The following is a 22,223-nucleotide window of genomic DNA, read 5'->3' as shown; positions in this document are numbered from 1 at the left end:
CCAATTAAATCTGAATGGAGGTGGGGAGGTGGGGCCCAGGCCTTTGTATTTTTTAAAGCTCCCAGGCAATTCCAACGTAGACAGACTTGAGAACCTCTGCAACACAGAATGTGAGCCCTGCCCTTCTGAAGCTTTAGTGTTTCCAAAAACTATTTGGTGGACAGTTTCCCTTCCTCATCTCTGCCAATAGCTTCTTCACGGCTGGAAGCTGGAAGAAAAAATGATCGATTGATTCATTGATTGAGTCACACACATCTATAAAAAATACATGCACACATATTTTTCTTTATTTAACTTAGGCCCTGATAATTAGCATACAAATCAGAAAAACAGAGTGCCTCACAACTTACATATCCTCTCCAAATCTTTAAAGAACCAAACTCTAAAAAACACACACAAAAGATATTTAAGTCATAAAACACACACACAAACACACACACACAAACACAAACTTTAATCACCTTCAGGAACCATGATCCAATAACATATTTAATAGGTAAGATCTCGTTCATCCATATACAAAAGAAAAAAAAAAAAACAAAACACAACCCTCAACTTTAAGACACGTGCCCCTAACAAGGGCACTTAAGAGTTAGAATGGTTTATCGGTAGCATTTTGAGGTAGCATATTTTGTAAAGTAACACAAGTCTCAGACCTGCTCTGCAGTTTCTCTTGGACACAAAAGGCCAGGCCCTCAGCCTTTGCTCTTGGTAGAGGAAAGCGAATTTGTCTGTATTCACTGCCAAGTCAGCCTGAACTCACTTCCTACCCTCTCGCCGTGTCTTCAAATACTCCACGTACTGCAGGTTTTGGAAAAGGTAAAGGCATTTTCTGATCATCCTTCCCTCTTGAATATGGAGACATCCCTGGCCATGGAGCTAATCTTTCTGCCACATGCAATTCTCACTGACAGGACATGCATGCACCCTGTGGGAAGGGAAATAGGGCATTGCGGCACTTTTTTTTTTTTTTTTTTTTTAATTGGCTCTAACAATTCATTTACAAGTGACTAACTCCTCTAAGGCTATACAGAGTATGGTTTCTGAATATCCCCTCCACGATTCTGGCCCTTAAAAGGCTTTCCCTTTTTTTCTCCCCCTGAGTACAAAATTTTGGGGTATCATGAAGCTTTCTGCAATTTTCCTGGCAGGACGGTGAGCAGAAAAGCTTAAAAAAAATCCACATGCAAAAACAACAAAAACTCGGGTGCAGGAGCAACCCCAAGAACAGACTTCCTTTGTGTAAGCTGAAACGACAAAAGTTTACAGTTCAGGAAAACAGCCTTCTTCTTTAAAAAAAAAAAAAAGTAAATATTTAGCTCAGCTCTGCATTTTAAACACAAATATACAGTCGAAACAGGCTAAGGATTAAAGCTGCAAATATGGTCCTGACGACTTCAGACCTTGGTGCAGATCAAATTTTTGCCCATGGGTGCAGTTTCAAGGGATGTCAAATCCCTAAAGCCCTTTGCCCCAGGATGCTTTCTGTTTGAAAGTTAAACCCTTGGAAGGAATCAATGTACAAATGGATAAAAATAGCACATGCCCAGGCCAAAAAAAGGGCATGAGCTGGGCCTGAGCTGCCACTGAAAACTCTGTCATTGAGTATCCTATACAATCCACAAAAGGCGGCCGGCCCGGATCCAGGGCCTGAGGCATCACCGAACATGCCAGCCACCTAAGTCCATTGCTGACCCAAAGCCAATGACACAACTGGGCATCACACTTCAAGTATCCAAGGCGCTACAAGAGCTGGTCCCCTCAAGGACTCTGACTGATTCCCACCTCCCCCCACGACATCCTGTTAGATGAAAGGTGAAGCACTGCTTACAGTCACTACGACACACAAGGTGAAGGGTGAGGGGCAGGAGAGACACTCTCTGCATATACCAGCCTAACAAATACAAATAAATTCGTCAACACTTTGTACAACTAGAAGGTGCAGGAGCTGGTATTCAAGCAATCGCTTTCAATTCTTTCGTCCCCTCTCTGTATCAAACAGGAAAATGGTTCCATTGGGTTAACAGTGTCATTTTAAAATGCCATAAATTAAATAAGTTAGTTCACATTTTTTTCCCCCAGCACTTAAGTTACAGTGAGTCCCTAATGTGCTTTTGAAGTCTGCTTTAACATCTCCAGGTCTCTCCTGCGGACAGCGCTGGCTCTGCGACAACCATATTCTTCCAGCTGCAAAGGTATGAACTGTTCAAGCAGCCCGAGGCCCTGGCCAGCAGGACTGGTAAACAGCTTAGCCCAGGATGGTTTAAAGTTTCCGCTGAATCCCACAAATATGGTACTTCCTTAAAAAAAAAAAAAAAAAAAGTGCAATTTGTAAATCTACCCATTCTAGGCAAGACAATGCGTGAGGTGAGCTGGAGGTGAACAAAACAAAGACAGCTATAAAACAACACCAAAAAATGTGTATGCTTCCTTACGTCAGTCAATGAACTCTTACCACCCACCTCTTGCCCCAAATAACAAACCACATCCCCAAACACTTCCTCAAATAATGTTTCCTTATTGAAAAATTATCTTAATGATAACCACTCCAGCAAAATAAGCTCATGAGAATGGTCCGGGGACCACGTTCCACCATAAAAATGCTTATGTGGCTGGACTCATAAGAACGTCATAGAATAAGACAAATACAAACCTTTGTTATAAAGATGAGCTGGTTTGGCTAATCCCAGAGGTACTAATGAATCTGAAATATTTAAATGCTTTATTTCTCCTCTTGTGCTCAACAGAACAATTGACCTGTATGTGGAAGTTAGAAAATTGGAAAATATGGAAAATGTCAATAAACTGGTGTGTATTAATTAAGTACCTTTCTGAACTAAATATAGCGTAGAAATATTAGATAAAAGCAGAAATAAAAACAAACAAACAAACAAAAAAAACAGATGCTTTTCACACCCCTGCTGGTACAAGATCCGGCTCCCTGCCCCACCCAGGACACTTGGTTGCTATTACAAGATGTTGGGGAAACAAAGGTCATTTAGGTAAGTGGACCCAGTGGGTGAATTGGGACTCAACTCTTTTAGGGAATGTATTAATAAGGGAGGCTAGTTTTGTTTGTTTCAGATGCTCTATTTATCTATTTGTGTCCTATTATCTACTTATAAAATAAATGCATAAACAGCCAATTCTTTTATTTCAGAAGAAATAAAATAAAATCTGTGTCCCATGGTTTGGTTTATTTTTTTTAAAAGATTTTATTAATTTATTCATGAGACACAGAGATATAGGCAGAGACACAGGTAGATGCGGAACTCGATCCCAGGACCCCGGGATCACACCCTGAGCCGAAGGCAGATGCTTAACCGCTGAGCCACCCAGGCATTGAATCCCATGGTTTGGTTTAAATTCCATGTTTATTATGCAGCATATCAACACATATACTTAAATCTGTGGATTTTCTCTTCTCCTGATCTCTTTCTCTCTCTCTCTCTCCTCTGCCAAAGCTAGGCTGGCTTAATTACTCTGTCCTCGTGATTTAATATCTTATAAAACTAGCCCCGTGTGTTATTTTGAGTTGTTCACAAATACTCGATTACTCTCCCACATTCATTCTTCCAGAGGAACTTCAGTATCAACATTCAAGGACAATAGAAAAGTAACCTATTAGGACACTAATGGAAATGTGGCAAATTTATATATTAATTTAGGCAGAGTGACATTTTTATGTTAGTTTTCCCTCTAGGAACAGAGAGAATCTATCCTTTTTTTCAACTTTTATAAACCCATGACTATTCATTTTCTGAATGTGGGTCTTGCCGGGTTGATGTCACTCCAAAGCAGTGGTGACCATTCAGAGTCAGAACAGATGTTGGACCATAGCAACCCTACAGGCCTGATCCTCCTCAGGATCACTTACATGAGATCACTTTACTGGTCCCGAGTTACCCCCACACCCTAACACATGGCTAGTGTCTTTAGAAGTCACTGGCAGTTGCTCCATAACCTCTTAACACTTTGTTAAGATACAAACAAATACAGAAAAGTATTACTAAGTGTATAGCACACTGAATTTCTGCATGCTAAACACAGTTATGTAACCGGCCCAGATGAATAAACAGAGCACTACCCATATCTTAAAAGCCTTCCTTTGGTCCCCTTTCTAGAAACAACCTACTGACTTTTTAATGAGTTGGTTTTAACTCTTAAATCTATAGGGTCCCTTACAGGACTGCCGTGTTATCCTAATATTTATGGTGAGCTGTATGCCCTGGGTTGTTTTAGGTGAACTGAGTACATGTTTTCAGCATTAGGAAAAATCTTGAAATCCTTAATGAAAATTGAGGCCTTAGAAATGAATTCCCTGTAAGTATCTTAAAGCAGAAGATAGAGCTATGCATGCACACCGAATATTATGCTCAAATACTATAATGACTTTATGGGACTTAACTGAAATCTGGCTCTGTCATATGTCAAAAGTGTAAGTCATCAGATGACTGAAGATGCATTCAAAAACTAGACAGGACTTAAGTCTCCAAGAAGCTTATGTCCTCCCCTTAGTCACTTCACTAAATGAAGGACTGCATGCAAATCTATGTCTGCAGCACAGCCAAGGGAGGCAGAAAAGGAGCCTGAATTCATCTCCCTTCTTCTAGGTAAGGTCTCCCCAGTCTCCCCCCACCACCAAAAAAAGGGTTTGCTCATGTGCATGCTTCTTCAGAGATGAACAAAACAAAACCAATCAGGCCAGGGCTCTTAAAAAAGAGAACAGACACCTGTCTGCTTAAAAATCAATTGACTCCTTTCTAGTCACTCCCATGTAAGTCAGGGGAATTCCCAGTGCATTGCCGTCTGAGGGCTTATCAGTGGTACAGATGGCCACAAAGGTAATACTGTCTATAAAATTGCTTTAAACTGGTAACCTTCTGAGTGAGTTAGATGCCATGTACTCAAACAAATACTAAAATGTGGGATAGAAACGATCCAAAATATGAAACAATTCCCCTTCTAAGAGCCTTCCCACCATTTGTAAACTCTTCTAACATCCAGGCTTTCACTGATCTGTAATAATTCCACTTAGACCACATGGGCGTCAATGTGAGAGCAGGAAGGCATGAATATCTTCTCAACAGCACTGAGGGCCCGCGAGGTAGAAGGGTGGAAAGACAAACCAAAGCTCAGAGTTAACCAGGCACCATCTGGTCAGGCAGCTTGTCCCTCTTACCGAGCAAGCGTCACCTACCTTGGAGGGATGCCTGTTCTCAAATACCCTTCCATGCGACTGATGTCACCAAGAGAGAAGACCTTTCTTTCCGTCAACCGGAAGGGAACACTGCAGGCATCCACGAGAAGGAGGAGAACACCCGCACTTTGGATGGTAAAGTCGGTGCCGTTGACCTGAGAATAGAGAAACGTCTGCTGTCACCACCACTTCATGTCTCCAGGATGACTCATCTTCCCAGCCCTTCCCTCTGTCTTCTAAACCCATGAATCAAATGACAGTTCCAGGATTCAAACTGCAGAATCCAGTTACTCTTTCTCCACCAACACCTGGAACTCTGCCAGCCTTCTCATAACTCTGCCTTGATTGGTCTTTACTGTTTGCATTGGATGCTCTGAGCAAGGCACAGCAGCCCACGCTTGAGCAGTGTGACTCTGACTCTCGCTGCAGCCTGAAGGGCTTCATTCCTATACACTCCCTCCCTGGGATCCAAAAAAAAAAAAAAAGGTTTTCCCTGAAAAAAAAAAATAAAATAAAATGTGTACAATTATAAACTATGCTAAAAGCTAACAAAGAAGAAATGCTATCACCACTACACTTGTCCTTGTTTGCGGAGTTTATATTTAAATTTTTTTAAGGGGATCCCTGGGTGGCGCAGCGGTTTGGCGCCTGCCTTTGGCCCAGGGCGCGATCCTGGAGACCTGGGATCGAATCCCACATCGGGCTCCCGGTGCTTGGAGCCTGCTTCTCCCTCTGCCTGTGTCTCTGCCTCTCTCTTTCTCTCCGTGTGACTATCATGAATAAATAAATTTAAAAAATAAATAAATAAATAAAAAATAAAAAAATAAATTTTTTTAAGGTTTTATTTATTCATTTGAGAGAGAAAGAGATAAAGAACAAGTGAGAAGGAGGGAAGGGCAGAGGGACAAACAGATTCCCTACTGAGCAGGGAGCCCAATGCAGGAGTTGATCCCAGGACTCCCAAGATCACGACCTTAGCTGAAGTCAGAGGTCCAATTGACTGAGCCACCCAGGTGGATGGATATATTCCTTCTCTTTATTTTTAAAAATCTGAATACTTAAAACTGAGAAATTTGAGAAAAAAAATATAATGATCCTCAACACATTTAAACTCTTCTCTTGAAAAGAATCCACTAAAACCTACTGCTTAAAGAAAATACAAAAGTCTCCATAAAGACTAAAGAAACGCCGGGCAGCCCAGGTGGTTCAGTGGTTTAGCACCGCCTTCGGTCCAGGTCGTGATCCTGGAGTCCCGGGATCCAGTCCCATGTCAGGCTCCCTGCATGGAGCCTGCTTCTCCCTCTGCCTGTTTCTCTGCCTCTCTCTGTGTGTCTCTCATGAATAAATAAATAAATAAAAATCTTAAAAAAAAAAAAAAAGGACTAAAGAAACGCCAATTCCTAGCAAAGACTCTTTAGGCAATGCATGAGTAACGTATTGGAGTTAAGTACAGTAACAAGGTTCTGTAAATTTTTGGGGATCCCGAGCACCCAGTGTGCAGCAATGGAGTTAAAAAAGTGTCTTCAGACACTGGAGCAGAGCCTGCCTGAGATTTTTTGGGCAAAATAATATCTTCTTGAATTGCTTAGTGAAGTTAGTAGAGCAGAGAGGCTCAGTATCCACTTGCTTTCCTTATGCAAGGAAATGCAAATGACTCCTGCCAGACACCATGTCTACAGGCTGGGATCAGGTTCTTTCCTTATGCAAATGACTCCTGCCAGACACCATGTCTACAGGCTGGGATCAGGTTCTCCATGCAGCCAACAGTATTGAGACGCTGAGGTAACAAATTTTATGCCAAAAAAATTACATCATGAACAAACTACCAAATGAACAGTTGCTAACAGAGGGCAATAGACATAAATACATAGTTGGGAAATCTTTGAGCTACATTTAAATAGAGGTATCCTTTCTTTCTTTTCTTTTCTTTTCCTTTTCTTTCTTTTTCTTTTCTTTTCTTTTCTTTCTTTTCTTTTCTTTTTTCTTTTCTTTTTAATTTTGTGTGTGTGTGCTCACAAGATCCATCTGCTTAACAAAGTTTAAGTGTACCATACGTAATTGTTGACTATAGGGACAACGTTGTAGAGCAGATCTGGAGAGCTTATTCATCTTAACTCATCTGAAACTATTTGCCTATTGATCAATAACATCTCATTTCACACCCCCTACCCCCAACCCCCAAGCAGAGATACTTTTAATTCAGAGTTGTTAAAAAGTTCTTATTTCAGAGTTCAATCCTGGAAATGGATGGTGGTAATATTTCCACAGCAATATGAAAGTACTTTATGCTACTGAACTATGCACTTAGAAATGGTTAAGATGGGGATGCCTGGGTGGCTCAGTCCTTTAGCATCTGTCTTTGGCTCAGGTCCTGATCCTGGGGTCCCCATATGCAGCCTACTTCTCCCTCTGCCTATGTCTCTGCCTTTCTCTGTGTGTCTCTTGTTAATAAATAAAATATTTTTTTTAAAAAAAGGTTAAGACAATGAATGTTATGTATATTTTAACACAATAAAAGAAATTGGGAAAGAAAAAAAAGAGTAAGATATAATTTTGTCCATACATGTGGCTTTGTGATTGTACTACCCACCACTTTATTTTTTATTTTTTTTTTAATTTTTATTTATTTATGATAGTCACAGAGAGAGAGAGAGAGAGAGGCAGAGACACAGGCAGAGGGAGAAGCAGGCTCCATGCACTGGGAACCCGATGTGGGATTCGATCCCGGGTCTCCGGGATAGCGCCCTGGGCCAAAGGCAGGCGCCAAACCGCTGCGCCACCCAGGGATCCCTACCCACCACTTTAAAACACTGAACTCCTATGGTTGGAGGATGGGTCAAACAGGTGAAGGGGATTAGGAGGAACAAACTTCCAGTTATTAAATAAGTCACAGGGAGGGAAAGTAGAGCAGAGGGAACAGAATTAATAATGTTGTAATAACTTCGGTGACAGTTGGTGACTACATGTACCATGGTGAGCAATTTATAATGTGCATAGATGTCAAATCAGTATGTGTTATGCCTAAAACTAATACTGTATTGGATATGTTATATTTCAGTTACAAAAAAAATAAATAAATAAACACACAAAAAAAAAAATAAAACAAAAAATGAGCTCTTTAAGGATACCACATGAGCGGTACCTGGGTGGCTCAGTTGCTTAAGCATCTGCCTTTGGCTCAGGTCATGACCCCAGAGTCCTGGGATTGAGCCTCATGTCAGGGTCCTTGCTCAGCTGGGAGTCTGCTTCTCCCTTTCCCCCTGTTTGTGCTCTTTCTCTCTCTCTTTCTCTCAAATAAATAAATAAAATCTTTTAAGAAATAAAAATAAAGAGATCCCGTGAGACTAGGCCCAGGCCCAGGCTGGATATTAGTTAGATGGCTAGATACCTGCCGCCCCAAGAGCTCTTTATATGATGGCACTCAAGTCAACCTGATTTTGGACAGATCTCACATCAAGAGCTGGTTACCACTGGCTAGCATGGTCTTTAGCCCAAATTCTAAGTGCTGACAGTGAGGCTCAGGCCTACACTTCCATAAACCCACCTAGAATAGATGACTAACACTTCGTGAATGAATTTTAACATTCATCAATAAACACAATCTAGTGAGAAAAAAGACTTAATAGATTTAACTTATTCAAAAATGTAAATGTTTGGGAGGTATTTATACCTCTATTATATTGCTTGTCACCAAGTGACTATTGCCAGAGATAATTCATGTCACTGGGATGAAACAATAAAAGTGAGAAACTGAGGCAGGGTACACTCCAGATGGTACTTACAGAGATAACAGACAGGTCTCCACGCTGAGTCTCGGCTTTACTGGGTGACTGGAATTGCACGGGGAGGTAGTTTTTATGAGGATCACTAGTAAACACCACCTACACCGGGAAGAAGTTCCATATTTATGTCAACCACATCTTCCTTCAAAAGGGCCTCAAAATCAACTCAATTATATCAAACCCAATGGTGATTTTTCCTCCCTGTGAACTTTTTATATAGATCAGATGTCCTAGAGTTCTACCTTTTGATTCAGACTTAACACAAGTAGTGTATGCTCCTCATTTTCTGGAATAATCCCAGTCTCAAATAGCTGTAACCTTGTTATTAAAATCAATTCCGCAAATGACTAATTAAATGTGCTTCACACTTAGATCTTTGTCCTTTTCAGGTCCTCTTCGGACCAGTTATCTTAAATTGGAACTCAGTCACTCCAGACTAAGAGAAGGACAGAGGACAAAGATTACACTGTTCAAAACCTTGTAGCAGGTTGTACATCACCAGGCTAAACTTCTCTACCTGACTTGCAATGTGTCCCACAAATCAAGCCACATCTTACATCAAGGCCCCTAATCCCACTGTTCTACCACCTTCTGCAGGCAGAGCAGCTAAACCTGCTTTCCCCCAAATGCTCCCCTTTCCCACCACTCTGCCTTTGCATATGCTGTTCCCTCCCTTGCTTCCTTCTACTCCTTGAAATCACTCCAAATCCCACATTCCATCTTTCAACTCTACCATAAAGGCCTTTTGCTCATTCAAAAGCAGGCCTAGGGGATTGCTGGGTGGCTCAGTGGTTGAGCATCTGCCTTGGGCCCAGGGCGTGATCCTGGAGACCCAGGATCGAGTCCCGCATCAGGCTCCCTGCATGGAGCCTGCTTCTCCCTCTGCCTATGTCTCTGCTTCCCTCTCTTTCTGTGTCTCTCATGAATAAATAAATAAAATCTTAAAAAAAAAAAAAAAAAAAGGCAGGCCTAACTCACACAATTCGGCACTTAAAGTACATATCCTCATGAATGGATGTCAACAACTTCATTCCAAGGGCAAGCAATCATCATTCAAAAGCTCAGATGTTTCTTTGAATCTCAGATTTGGAGTCAAAAATTTGTGTGAACTTTCCTACTTACTTCCCGCATACATGTGTTTGTTTTTGGTATTTAAAACAAACTCACTCCTTTTCCCAATTTCCAAGTAAAAGTGAGGTTCCCAAATGCCTCAAGTACTTTGCAACTGTGCCCAGTCAGTAATCAATACATTTTTAAAAAAATAAATTCTGATCCATGTTTCAAGCACCAAAAAACGAGAAATGCTAAACATTGAAGTATGGAACGATTTAAAATGATAGGCTTAGGATATTTCCAATGAGGAGTATTTTTATAAATTATAATGTTACAATTATTATAACAAATTACATAATCGTCTCTGTAATTTTAGCAAATTCAGCTTAAGAATTAGGATAGAGAATTTACTGCCCCACAAAGATTATCTAAAAGTATCACGTTATGGGGCACTTGGGTGACTAAGTTGGTCAAGCATCTGATCCTTGATTTCAGCTCAGGTCACAATCTCAAGGGTTGTGAGACCGAGCCCCAAACAATGGGCTCTGTGCTGGACATAGAATCCCTCTTCCCCAGAAAATAAAAATAAATAAAATAATAAATAAGTATCATTTTATCACTTTAATAGTTAAGATATTACATGGAACATGCAAGGATCTATATAAATTTCTTCATGTACATGGTTGGCTTGGTTGGTGGGTGGGATGGTTGGCTGGTGGGTTGGTTTTAGTTGAGTTGGAAAACAGAATGGCACAGGGATACAAAAAACTGAAACTGTGGATAGTGAACTGCCACTGAAAAAATGCTTATGTATCCTAACAGAAGAAATAAATTCATGTTCCTCTTCCTGCTCTTACTGCCACCAAAAGGCAAAAACAAATGAGAAACATATTTGATTCAGTAGGACTGGCGTGGAACCAAAGAATTCTAATAGTTCATGAGTTCCCAGGTGATGCTGATGCTGTTGGTCTGGGACCACACTTTGAGAACCATTTCCCTTAACCCATATTTGTTTGTATAAAGGTTAAATATAAATTAGAGCAGCATTTACTCTATATTTCTTTTTCACTTAGAGTTGGCCTGACATCCTTTGAAAACCCCATGCCCAATTTGAGCTCATATTTTGGATTTATTTTCATTGACATGTTTTCTTAAGATCTGGAGGGAGACTTTATAATCAAGACTATGTCAGGAGAAACACTTCACTTCTAGCCACACAGTTAGTTTGTACTTTTAATTACAGGCAAATATAACAGCACATGCTTCAAACTTAATGGTAGCTTTCCACTTTAAAAAAGGGGGGGAGAGGACAATTTTCATATGTTACATTTTTTAAAAATATGTATTTATTTATTTATTTTTAGTGAAGGAGGGGCAGAGGGAAAGAGAGAGAGAACCTCAAGCAGACTCCCTGCTGAGTATGGAGCCTGACTCAAGGCTCCATCCCAGGACCCTGAGATCATGACCTGAGCCAAAATCAAGAGTCATGCACTTAACCAACTGAGCCACCCATATATGAGTTGCATTTTTGGAAGAGAAATTTTATAGTCCTCAACAAAACAAAGCATTTCTGTACATCACTGACATATAAACCCAAAGGCAATAATATCCTAACAGAATCACCCTGGAGGGGAAGAGAAAAAAGATGAAGGCCAAGAAGTCTATAGTCATCCAGGATTAACTTATGTATCACAGAGATAAGATACTTTTATCACGAATTTGGACTAGTTTGCTTCTTATGACTATCAGATTCTAGAAGGGGCCAAAATTTAGGAGAAATCATGCAGTATTTGTAACTTGGCAATACAGATGTTTCAAAGAAAAATGTTCTCATTGCCAAAACAAACAAAGAAACAAACAAAATTAAAAAGTGCTTTTGATTCTTTCTCCTACCCACAGTCCCCTCTTCCTCAATTACCTGGCGGGTTCCACAGCCTTGACAGAGCCGGGTGAGCACAGATGGCATGCGCTTGAGTGCCGACGGCTTCCTATAATACTGGGGGTACGCTTTGGCCATGCAGTTACTGATATCTTTTGAGTCTGTTGCTGCCTGGATCTTGACTCTTTCGCATCCCTGAGATGAACAGTAACTGTGGCCATCCCTGTGGCTTTTGGCTTTGAGATACAAAAACAGCAACCTGAATGGAAACAAATCAATCCATGGGATGTTAGACGGACTCCCATAAACTCACAAAATTCCTCACATTGGCTCACAGCCCAAAGGGCTATTTCTCTAATAAAGTAACTTTTCCTTAAAAGAAAACAAATTCTAAAACTAATAAAGCTATTCCTCTTTCCTTTCTATCCTCCTAGGGTCCTAAGTCAAATGCCATACTGCTTTCAGAAAATATTTTGATAACCCGATTCAGCTGTTCTGGAGCATATCAAAGTTAATTTCTGGAGTGAATTAGTTCAATAGGTAATTTGGGAGGATGGACTTTGGTTTGCTTCAAAACTTCCTTGGAAATTTTTAGACTTGTGTTGAGTTTGGGATTTCATAAATTAGTGTGTGGGTTTTTTTTTGTTTTGTTTTGTTTTAAATCATTTTCGTTTAAGGCATACATTTGAAATTCATAAAAATAGCAACTGTGAGTTGCTTGACTGAGGCCAAGATATGGTCTCACATCAATTGCTGTGATGTTTACTAAGAGCAGATGGGCCTGAAGTCCTTCTGTCTGTACTTTGGCCAACATCAAGGGAAAAGAACAGACCCGCCCACTCTGAATTAACCTCCTGCTGCCAAGATGAATGGAAAAGTAACTTCCAGGCAACAGTCCAACGTCTGTCAGCAAACGTAGTCTTTCTGAACCAAAGGAAGTCAAGATTATAAAGCACTTGATCAAATGTGATTGATTACTATAGATCAAGAATTCATATTTTAATATGAAGTCAATGAACAATGGGAAGTTACAGTTAGGAGTAAAAGTAAGCCACTGTCCTAACATCAATACTTTAACATATATAAAGGAAGGAATGAGAAGGGATAAGAGGGATGTGGTTAGGCCTGTGCCTTTTGATATTAAATAATTAAAAATCATCAAAACAAACAGAATTAAAAAGAATTAAAGCCTTGAAGGCCAATGGATTCTAAAAAACAGCAGAATGAAAAAAATTATTTCCCAGCTAATCATTCATGATCCCCAGACCATCCTCACAAATTTGGGTGTTCAATTTATTTTTGTGGAAAATCAAACAGGGAATGTGGACATTCTGTCATCTGTAGAGTAAAAGTCCAAGCAGGTTGTTTTAAGTCTTACTAGAAATTGAAAACCAGTGACAATTACAGTAAGAAAAGACTTGAGCTGGTCACACAGGCTGCTGGAGGAGCCCTGGAGGGCAAAGGAGCTGCATCTTATTCAAAAACTAATGAGACCCTTGACTGAACCCCAACCTCAAGCCTCAAACCTGCCACCCTTCTCCCCATTCTGAACCACTGTCTTTCCCCAAACATGCCATGCCATGTTCTTCCATGCCTTCATGCATCTATCTACACCGCTCCTGGGGACACATTCCCCCTTTCTTCTACTATCTCCTCCTACCCATTCGGCAGGAGTTAGCCCCCGTGTCACCCCCTTGGGATGTCACGGATCACCCTAGGCTGAGCTTCCAGGTACCTCAAAAGGCGCACTGAATATTCCACTGTAGGAATTACAGCTTTGAAACCTCTAGCTCTCTAATCACTTGCCTTAGAAGCCTACATCCCTCAATGGACTGAGAATTTGCAGAAGAAATGGGTCTTATTTACATCAGCATCTTTACAGTACCTAGACGATGGCATGTGAAAGGAATGTCAGCTTAAGGAATGGATACTGGAGGAGCATGCTACTTGCTGGAAGAGTAGAGGAGATTGAGCCTACCATCACCCAAAGGCTGAGAGACTGTAACTGGATAAAAGCAGACAAAGCCAACAGGACCCCGGGTGAACAGGATTAGAATTAAAAAGTGGAAAGACGCAGCCTAGAGAAAGTTGAAAGCAAATATGCCATGGTTACACAGTGGTTTGGTTTTTTTGTTTTTTGTTTTTTGTTTTTTTTAAGTCAAGGTCAGCTTGAGGGATCACCTTAAAGGGAGGGGGTAACAATGAGCTTTCCCTGAAATATGAACTATATCACATGTAAATAATCATTGTAAGGATGGTCATAGAAAAAAAATTTATTTTAATTTTCAATTGGGCCTACTGGTTCTTCATTGACAAGGATAATCTCTCTCCAAATTGCCTTAATAGGTACATGGCAAACATCTTCATTCGATTCCTGCTGCCAACTATAATTACAAGTCATTCTACGTCCTTAAACCTCTAATAGTGATGAACAGAGAATTACCCACATCAGCTGCTCTTCTAAACAGCCATCCCATCACAACCTATTCTTAGTTAGGCTGAAGAACTAGTAATTTCACTATTAAAGAAAAATGGCAATAATTCTCATTCACTGGTTGCACCCAATTACCCCGTGCTGGAGTCAAAATAGAATTTCCTCTCAGACTGCTTCCTCTGCAATTCTTCCAGTGAATGCACAGGCTCATATTCTTCCATTTTGGATAATGAGCCATTATGGCGCTGTAAAAAGCCAAAGGTAACCTGAAAACTTGTGTTTGATGGATAGCAGAGGCCAACTCGAATCCAGTCATTCCTATAAAGGAGAGACAATAAAACAATGAATTCACACTTGAGCCTATATACTTTGAGTACTATAGCGTATGTAAATTTCAGCCAGGATTTTTCTCCTCCTTCAAAATCCCCCGCTTCTATATGTTCCCCCAAACTTCTCTTTAAAAAAAAATTTTTTTTTAATTTATTTATTCATGAGAGACACACACAGAGAGAAGCAGAGACACAAGCAGAGGGAGAAGCATGCTCCATATAGGGAGCCCAATGTGGGACTCGATCTCAGGTCTCCAGGATCACGCCCTGAGCCGAAGGCAGACGCTTAACCATTGAGCCACCCAGGTGTCCCTCCGCCAATATATTTACAACAATTGTCTGGCTTACAAAAGTGGCTTGGTCTCAACAGGATTTCAGAGAATGTGAACAGAAGTTGGAAAAAACGTACTTTAGACACTTCAAGAGGATCATAAAATCAAGTGAGATGGCTGGGAATGGCATATACGAAAATGGAAGAAACACTAATAGCCCAACAGTGTGAGTGACACTTGTAAAATCTTCCCAAAGAATTTTTCTTTTTATTTTATTGATTTATTTTTTAAGTAATCTCTACAGCCAATGTGGAGCTCAAATTCACACTCCTGAGATCAGGAGTCACGTACTCTACTGACTGAGCCAGCCAGGGTCCCTTCAAAGAATTTTTTTGTTCATAAATATATTTTTCTTTTTATTTTTGCAGTAGGATAAACACTTTGTGGTAAAACTGCTGGATATTTTTAAAGCTTTTAATGCATATTACCAAATTGCTGTGGGTTTTTTTTTTCCTTACATAACATCCTGTCTTTAAGATTTTTTTAAAAAACTTATTCATTTGAGAGAAAGAGAGAGAGCACAAGCAGGAGGAGGGACAGAGGGAAAGGGAAAAGCAGGGACTTTTCCCGCTGAGCGGGGAGCCTGATGCGAGGCTCAATCCCAGGACCCTAAGACCATGACCTGAGCCAAAGGCAGATGCTTAAAAATCTGAGCTACCCAGATACCCCATATCCTGACTTTAGATATAGAATCAACACTTTCTGGAAACCATTAAAAACATTTCTCCTTTTTAAATCATTTGCTGTTGGGGGCATTTTTAAAGTTTCATAAAGTATACATACACAAAATTTACCTTTTTATCCATTTTTAACTCCACAGTTCGTTGGCATTAAGTACATTCACAAGGTTATACAATTACCACCCCTCTTCCACAAAGTTTTTAAAAAATATGTCACAAGGCCTTAAAATTATTCATGCATGTTTTACCAGTAATCCCCACTAATGAATGACTAGAAATGTCCACCAAACAGGTATATGGAAAGATGCTCTATGCAGTATCATTTATAATAGCAGAAAGGGGTATAAGAGTATAGGAAGGGCTGGCAGAAAAAAAAAAAAATCAAGCTAAGTGTTCATGGAAGGTCCCTTCCATGGAAATGACAGTCAAATAAATTGTGGCATATCTATATGTTCTGAAAACACACAAGGGTGAAAGGAAGAAGAAATATCTTTTTAATGCCTCACTTTGATTAGAGGAATTATAGGTTATTTCAATTTTCTTTTTTTCTATATTTTTCTTATTTTGTTTAATGAACAAGCAGAGCTTTCATTGTTTTTAAAGGGTTACTTGTAGAAGTGGCACTACGACCAAATCTATGACCTCTCTATAATCACAATTAAGTTTGGGGAAAAAAATTGTCCATCTCTTCCTCCTGCCTCTGCCCATGATGTAATTTTTACAAACCCTGAACTACTTAAGCAAGGAAAGTCTGACTGAATTTCAAAAGCCCACACAGATTTTTGAAACTTTCTGAGTTTCTGCCTTTTTTCACTTTAAAAGATTTTTACTTACTTGCTCAGTATTTGTTCAAAAGTTACAGGGGATCCTTACAGAACCCTGCATACCACTCAGTTGTAATATCTCACCTCAAACTCATAACCTGCCATATATAAATCCTTGGGTTACTGATCACTCTGACATTTTTTCTTGGTCCTCTCTGACCATTGCTTATTTCTTTCACTGCCTTCTCTGTACCTCACTCCTGGGACTAATACCAGACTGGCTTCTAGAAACCTCACCCTGGATACACTGTGAAGTAAGGATCAGAGGTGGGGAGATCACGTAGGACCCAGGCAAGAGATGATGATGGCTTGCACTCGGCCACAAGCAGTAAGGGTAGAAAGAAGTGGAGAGATTTAAAGACCCCTAAGGAGATAGGACCAACAGGGTTTGGCCACTGATGGGACGGGATGAAGGAAAAGGAGAGTCAGTGATGAGTCCTGGGGTTTCTCCTTGGTTGACTCCGTAGGTAAGGGTGTGATTCTCTAGCAAAGGCAAAGAGACACAGCAGCAAGTATTGGAGGAATACAGTAACGGTCCAGGTTAGAGTAGGTGCTAGGGCCCTAACCTCTCAGAATAAGGGCATCCACTGATATTCACAGATCCTTGGAAGTGATCTACTTAGAGCTAAGTTCCTACATGTTCTATGCCCACCTCCGTTAATTTCAAGTGGGTGTTTTAAGAGAGTTTTACAAGTCAGAGCCTTATGACCAGCTAGATGAACAGACCATTTCAATTTTTACAGTACCTATCTGAGCAGTTTTCATGGGAATCCCATGGATTCACCATCACACACAACTAGATAGGTTACCTCTGCCTTCCAAAATAGTCTCATCCACCTTGCCAGTGTCTGTCACTTCCCCTGATGCAGCCCATGCTCCCATCACACTCAACTCATCAGTCCCTGACCAGAACCAGCCCTTTCCCAATGGTATTGCTTTTGTAACAAGACTGATCACTTGGTACCACCTTTTCTGTGCAGCCTGGCCCAGCCCCGATGGGCAGCATTACTGCTCTATCCTTTGTCCACTCACAATAGCATCAGCTTGTCAATTTACTTAAAATTTTTTTCTACCTGGATAATATGAGCTCCCAAAAGGCAGGTACTTTTCTTGTTCATCTTTAGATCTGGCATACAGAAAACACTTGAATAAATTCATGTAAAAATGAAGCCTTTGACTGAAAGTGATATGACTAGGACAGACCAATGAAATAGAGAAGGGACAGAAGAAAGAACTTTTCAGGCAGGGGCTGCAAGACCGGGCATTCATGCCACAATTTGTCCACCGCTTGCCTGTAGTTGACATTACTTATCAATCATGCCTCTTCTGGCAGATCTGCCTCTTCTGGCAGGTCTGAACTTGGCCTCAAAAATGTTTTCATCTTCTAGATAACCAAGTGCTCAGCTGGAACACCAGAAAAAAACTTCCCATCTCAGATATGGGGAATTAAAGTATTCAGCAGGCGATTTTAAAACCTACTGTGAATGGCTTTCTGCACACAATACCTCGACCATAGACAAAAAGAAATGTTTCTAAAATGACAGGATTCAATCTGTAAAATTGCTTAATTCCATCAACAAAAATATACAGCCTCCACCTAAGAAGAACAAAGCACACGAAGTTGGCATTCTTTACTTGCTACAAAAGCAATGTTATAATTTGTCTCTATGAAATTGCTACTTGCTCAACTATTTGAAATAACAGTAATAGAGACCTACTTGTTGAAGTTTATGAGGTATAGAAAAGCAGTCCTGGGTGCTGGTCCATTCCAGTGGATGGTATAGCCCTTCTCCAGCATGATCACAGGTTGGTACTGGGGAAAGGTAGCCTTCTGGTTGATGCCCCGGAGCACCATAGGGTAGGAGGGATACTCATCTCGCGTGATGGTCATAGTCAGGTTCTGAGTGCTCCATGTCTGCACATAAACCTTCAAAAAGCAATTAAGAATTAAAGGGAAGAAGACTCCACTACAGAGAGCCCACAGGTGGTTACCAGAGGAGAGGGTGTAGGGGAAGATGGGTAAAATAGGTGATGGGGATTAAAGAGGACACTCATCGTAATGAGCACTGAATCCTGTGTAGAATTGTTGAATTGCTATATTGTCCATCTAAAACCAATCAACACTTTAGTTAACTATACTGGAATTAAAATTAAAAACTTAAAGGGCGCCTGGGTGGCTCAATTGGTTAATTGACTAATTTCAGCTCAGGTCATGATCCTGGGATGGAGCCCCAACATCCAGCTCTCTGCTCAGCAGGTAATCTGCTTCTCCTTTCCCCCTGCCCCCCTCCCCCCACCCTCACTCATGTGCACGCTCTCTCTATATATATAATAAAAATCTGAAAAAAAATTAAAAACTTGATAAAATCTTAAAAAAAAAAGAATTAAAGAGAGAATGAAAGCTTAGATAAACTAAGCAAACATTTCCAGCACAAAGGCCAGTGCCTCTACTTCCAGAAGAGAGGTTCTGTGATCTGAGCCAGACTAAATGAGTAGTAGCCAACTTCATGCGAAATTATACTTAAAACGAAGCCTACTTAAACTGAAATGGTAAAAACAGACCAAGCATTCTGCTAGCCAAGATCTTCATCATCTCTTCCACCACCACAGGCCAGCTTATTCATCAGAATATAAAACCTTTGCGGCTTATATAGCTTGTCAAAGAAATACCTCAATCTGAAGAACACACATACAAAAAATCTGTAAATTAATGTGAAAACTGATACCCTCCAGTCAAATCTGAATCTGAAAGCCTTTCTTCTAAAATAAGAGCTGGAAAACTGAAGTATCTTAGAGGTTTGGCTTTCAATTTTCCATGACCTACATCAGCCCAAGAAGTCATTTTTCACTCGTTCAAAAACAAAAGGTTATAAGGAACTTTGCAAAAACTGAAAACATATATTAAACAGAGACAAATTTGAAAATCCTGAATTTATTCCAGTGGTATTTGAGCCCCTTGCTGTGCCAAAACAAAACCTTCCCCAAATGCATCCTCCAAAAATGAATCTCAGAACAATTTCCTAAAACAAATCAGTCTCCTATAACAGAATTCTCCAGAAAGATTAAAACATTTGCCAAATACTACATTTAATTCACAGTATTTCTTTCTGTCATTTCATTTTTTTTTTTAAGATTTATTTATTCATGAGAGACACAGAGAGAGAGACAGAGGCACAGGCAGAAGGAGAAGCAGGCTCCTAGTGGGGAGCCCCATGCAAGACTCGATCCCCAGACCCTGGGATCACGCCCTGAGCCAAAGGCAGACGCTCAACCACTGAGCCACCCAGCCATCCCTCTTCCTGTTATTTCTATAATTTTGTTTATATTAATTCTTCAATTAAACAACCTGTGCGCCAGACAAGCTCCCTAAGTCTCATTCATGTTTGACTCTTTTAATATAATAATACTCTTCCTTATAGATCCCACTTAAAGATTTAAAAAAAAGATAGGAAATATATATCTTAGGACTACCAATTATCTTCCTTTAAATGTATATATTTATTAGTACTACTATGCTATAGACGATATTACAGTTACAACACATACATATTGAATTTTTAAAATGTTAGTTTAACCTATATTTACTATTTAGGTTATATAAATATAAAATAGATATAAAAATAGAAGTTAAAATAATATTTTCAAACTAGGTTGCTATATAACAGATTATATATAATAGCTTCTATGTAATATATAACAGGAGATAGATTGATTAATCTCTTGCCTTCTTCCAAACCAAGGAAGGATAGGAGGTGACACATGTAACCTTAATTCTCCTTATATTTCCACCTTTCTTCCTGAGCCCCTTTAAACCTTGGGTTAGCAAAGAGCTTAAAATATATTTACAAATAGGGATCCCTGGGTGGCGCAGCGGTTTGGCGCCTGCCTTTGGCCCAGGGCGCGATCCTGGAGACCTGGGATCAAATCCCGCATCAGGCTCCCGGTGCATGGAGCCTGCTTCTCCCTCTGCCTGTGTCTCTGCACCTCTCTCTCTCTCTGTGACTATCATAAATAAATAAAAAAATTTTAAAAAATAAATAAATAAATAAAATAAAATATATTTACAAATAGCCAATTATTATTCTATCTTGAGATCCAAGTGCTTCTACCTTTCACCTAAAAACATACAGTTGTATACATTACCTAAGTAACAACAATGGACTGCAGATCTGGGCTACCAGCCCACTTCCCAAAGCCTCAGAGAACATTTCTGACCTGTGGTCCTACCATTCCCAGAACCTCTTAGGAAGTACTGGATGACTTACTTCCTTCTCCTTCCTCCAACAAAAAACTGAATTACTACTCTGCTTTGTAAGCTAGGAAGATTAGGTTCACATTCTTGAATACGTAGAAAATCCACAAGGTCAATGGGCACATTTCTAATAATTTTGATAGGTTATCTTAGTTTTGGCAGACAATTCTGATAAGAATAACATGAGAGGCGTCTGGGTGGCTCAGTGGTTGTGTTTGCCTTTGGCTCAGGGTGTGATCCCAGGGTCCTGGGATCGAGTCGCATCAGGCTCCCCAAAGACAACCTGCTTCTCCCTCTGCCTATGTCTCTGTCTCTCATAAATAAATAATCTTAAAAAGAATAAAATGAAAGGAAAAAAGAAATTACATTTCAAATCACATTCTTTTCTTCTCCACTAGATTTAATTCCCCATTTTTTTCCCTTGTTTTTCCCAGAACTCAGACAAGAATAACATTTTTTTTCCTTATGGGAACGAGAAGTCCCACAACAAAGAAGCTAATATTCCTTTAAAATAAGCCAGGAAACTCCCCCCAATCTTTATCCCTCTGCCTAATTCCCTAATTTAGTAGAGATCATGACCCTGGAAGCAAAGAATAAGTCTCCCTCTCAGTGGGCACAGCTGTAGCATGGCAAGAAACACCTAAGACTTAGGAAATAGGGTTCTCACCCCAACTACATCCCAACCATAAGTAACCCAGGGCAAATTGTCCTACCACTTTCTATTTGTTTAACTGGTTTGGAGCAGGAGAACTTTAAATAAAATTCTAGGAGTCCATGATTCCTAATACATTTTTTTTTCTTTTTTCCTAAAGACAAATCATGCATTGGAAAGTATCAATCATGCTGAAGAGCAGAAGAGTACTCCTCATGGAAGGAGCGCTGTTAGGAGCTGGTTCGGAATCAGGCATCATGATGCATTCTGGCCTACCTGGGCATAACTCCCGCTGCAGACCACTGCATTCCATTTGGTAATGTTTACACAGCTTGGGTGGCGAATCAGGTAGTTGTCAATTCTTCCCACATAAGCATCCTTGTATCCTGTCACAGAGCCATCAACATCGTGGAATATGGAGTTCTTATCACCATCCAGCTCACAATCTTCAAACCAGGGGCCAGGCTTTCCAAAGAAGACATTCAAAGAGACCTGCCAGCAGTGAGAAGCCAGGACATCACAAAATGAAGCCTTCTACCATCCTGGCCAGAGTTCCCTGAAAGGATCCAAGTGCATTACAACTGCTTTAAGGTTAAAGCAGTTCTGAGTCACAGTTCATGGCTGTCAACTACGGTACCCAGTTAATCACAGTTTTCAATTCATTATGACATGGCTGGGCAAAACAAAATGATAAAGCCTGTGGAGTTCAAGTAGCAAATGTTGAAAACATATTTGGTGTTTTCTTTTTTTTTTTTCCATTTAAAAACTATTACCGGCTCTCTCTCCAGACAAAACTAACCTATGGC

General features: G+C 40.2%; 1 protein-coding gene across 5 annotated transcripts in view; it reads right to left on the bottom strand.

Moving 5' to 3' along the window:
* Positions 1 to 265: 265 nt before the first annotated feature.
* Positions 266 to 22,223, bottom strand: part of CEMIP2 (cell migration inducing hyaluronidase 2) — a 79,484-nt gene continuing 57,526 nt past the window's right edge. For all 5 annotated transcript variants that reach the window (XM_077906997.1, XM_077906992.1, XM_077907002.1 and 2 more), the window contains 8 exons: positions 21,694 to 21,909; positions 18,232 to 18,440; positions 14,484 to 14,666; positions 11,954 to 12,173; positions 8,983 to 9,081; positions 5,201 to 5,355; positions 2,654 to 2,757; positions 266 to 2,300 (listed from right to left, as the gene is read on the bottom strand). In XM_077906997.1, the coding sequence (XP_077763123.1) occupies positions 2,104 to 2,300; positions 2,654 to 2,757; positions 5,201 to 5,355; positions 8,983 to 9,081; positions 11,954 to 12,173; positions 14,484 to 14,666; positions 18,232 to 18,440; positions 21,694 to 21,909 (1,383 nt within the window). In that variant the 3' untranslated portion in view covers positions 266 to 2,103. The remainder of the gene's footprint in view (positions 2,301 to 2,653; positions 2,758 to 5,200; positions 5,356 to 8,982; positions 9,082 to 11,953; positions 12,174 to 14,483; positions 14,667 to 18,231; positions 18,441 to 21,693; positions 21,910 to 22,223) is intronic.

The sequence above is a fragment of the Canis aureus genome, chromosome 1 (genome assembly GCF_053574225.1).
Source record: "Canis aureus isolate CA01 chromosome 1, VMU_Caureus_v.1.0, whole genome shotgun sequence".
Classification (NCBI taxonomy): domain Eukaryota; kingdom Metazoa; phylum Chordata; class Mammalia; order Carnivora; family Canidae; genus Canis; species Canis aureus.
This window is presented reverse-complemented; position numbering and strand designations above follow the sequence as displayed.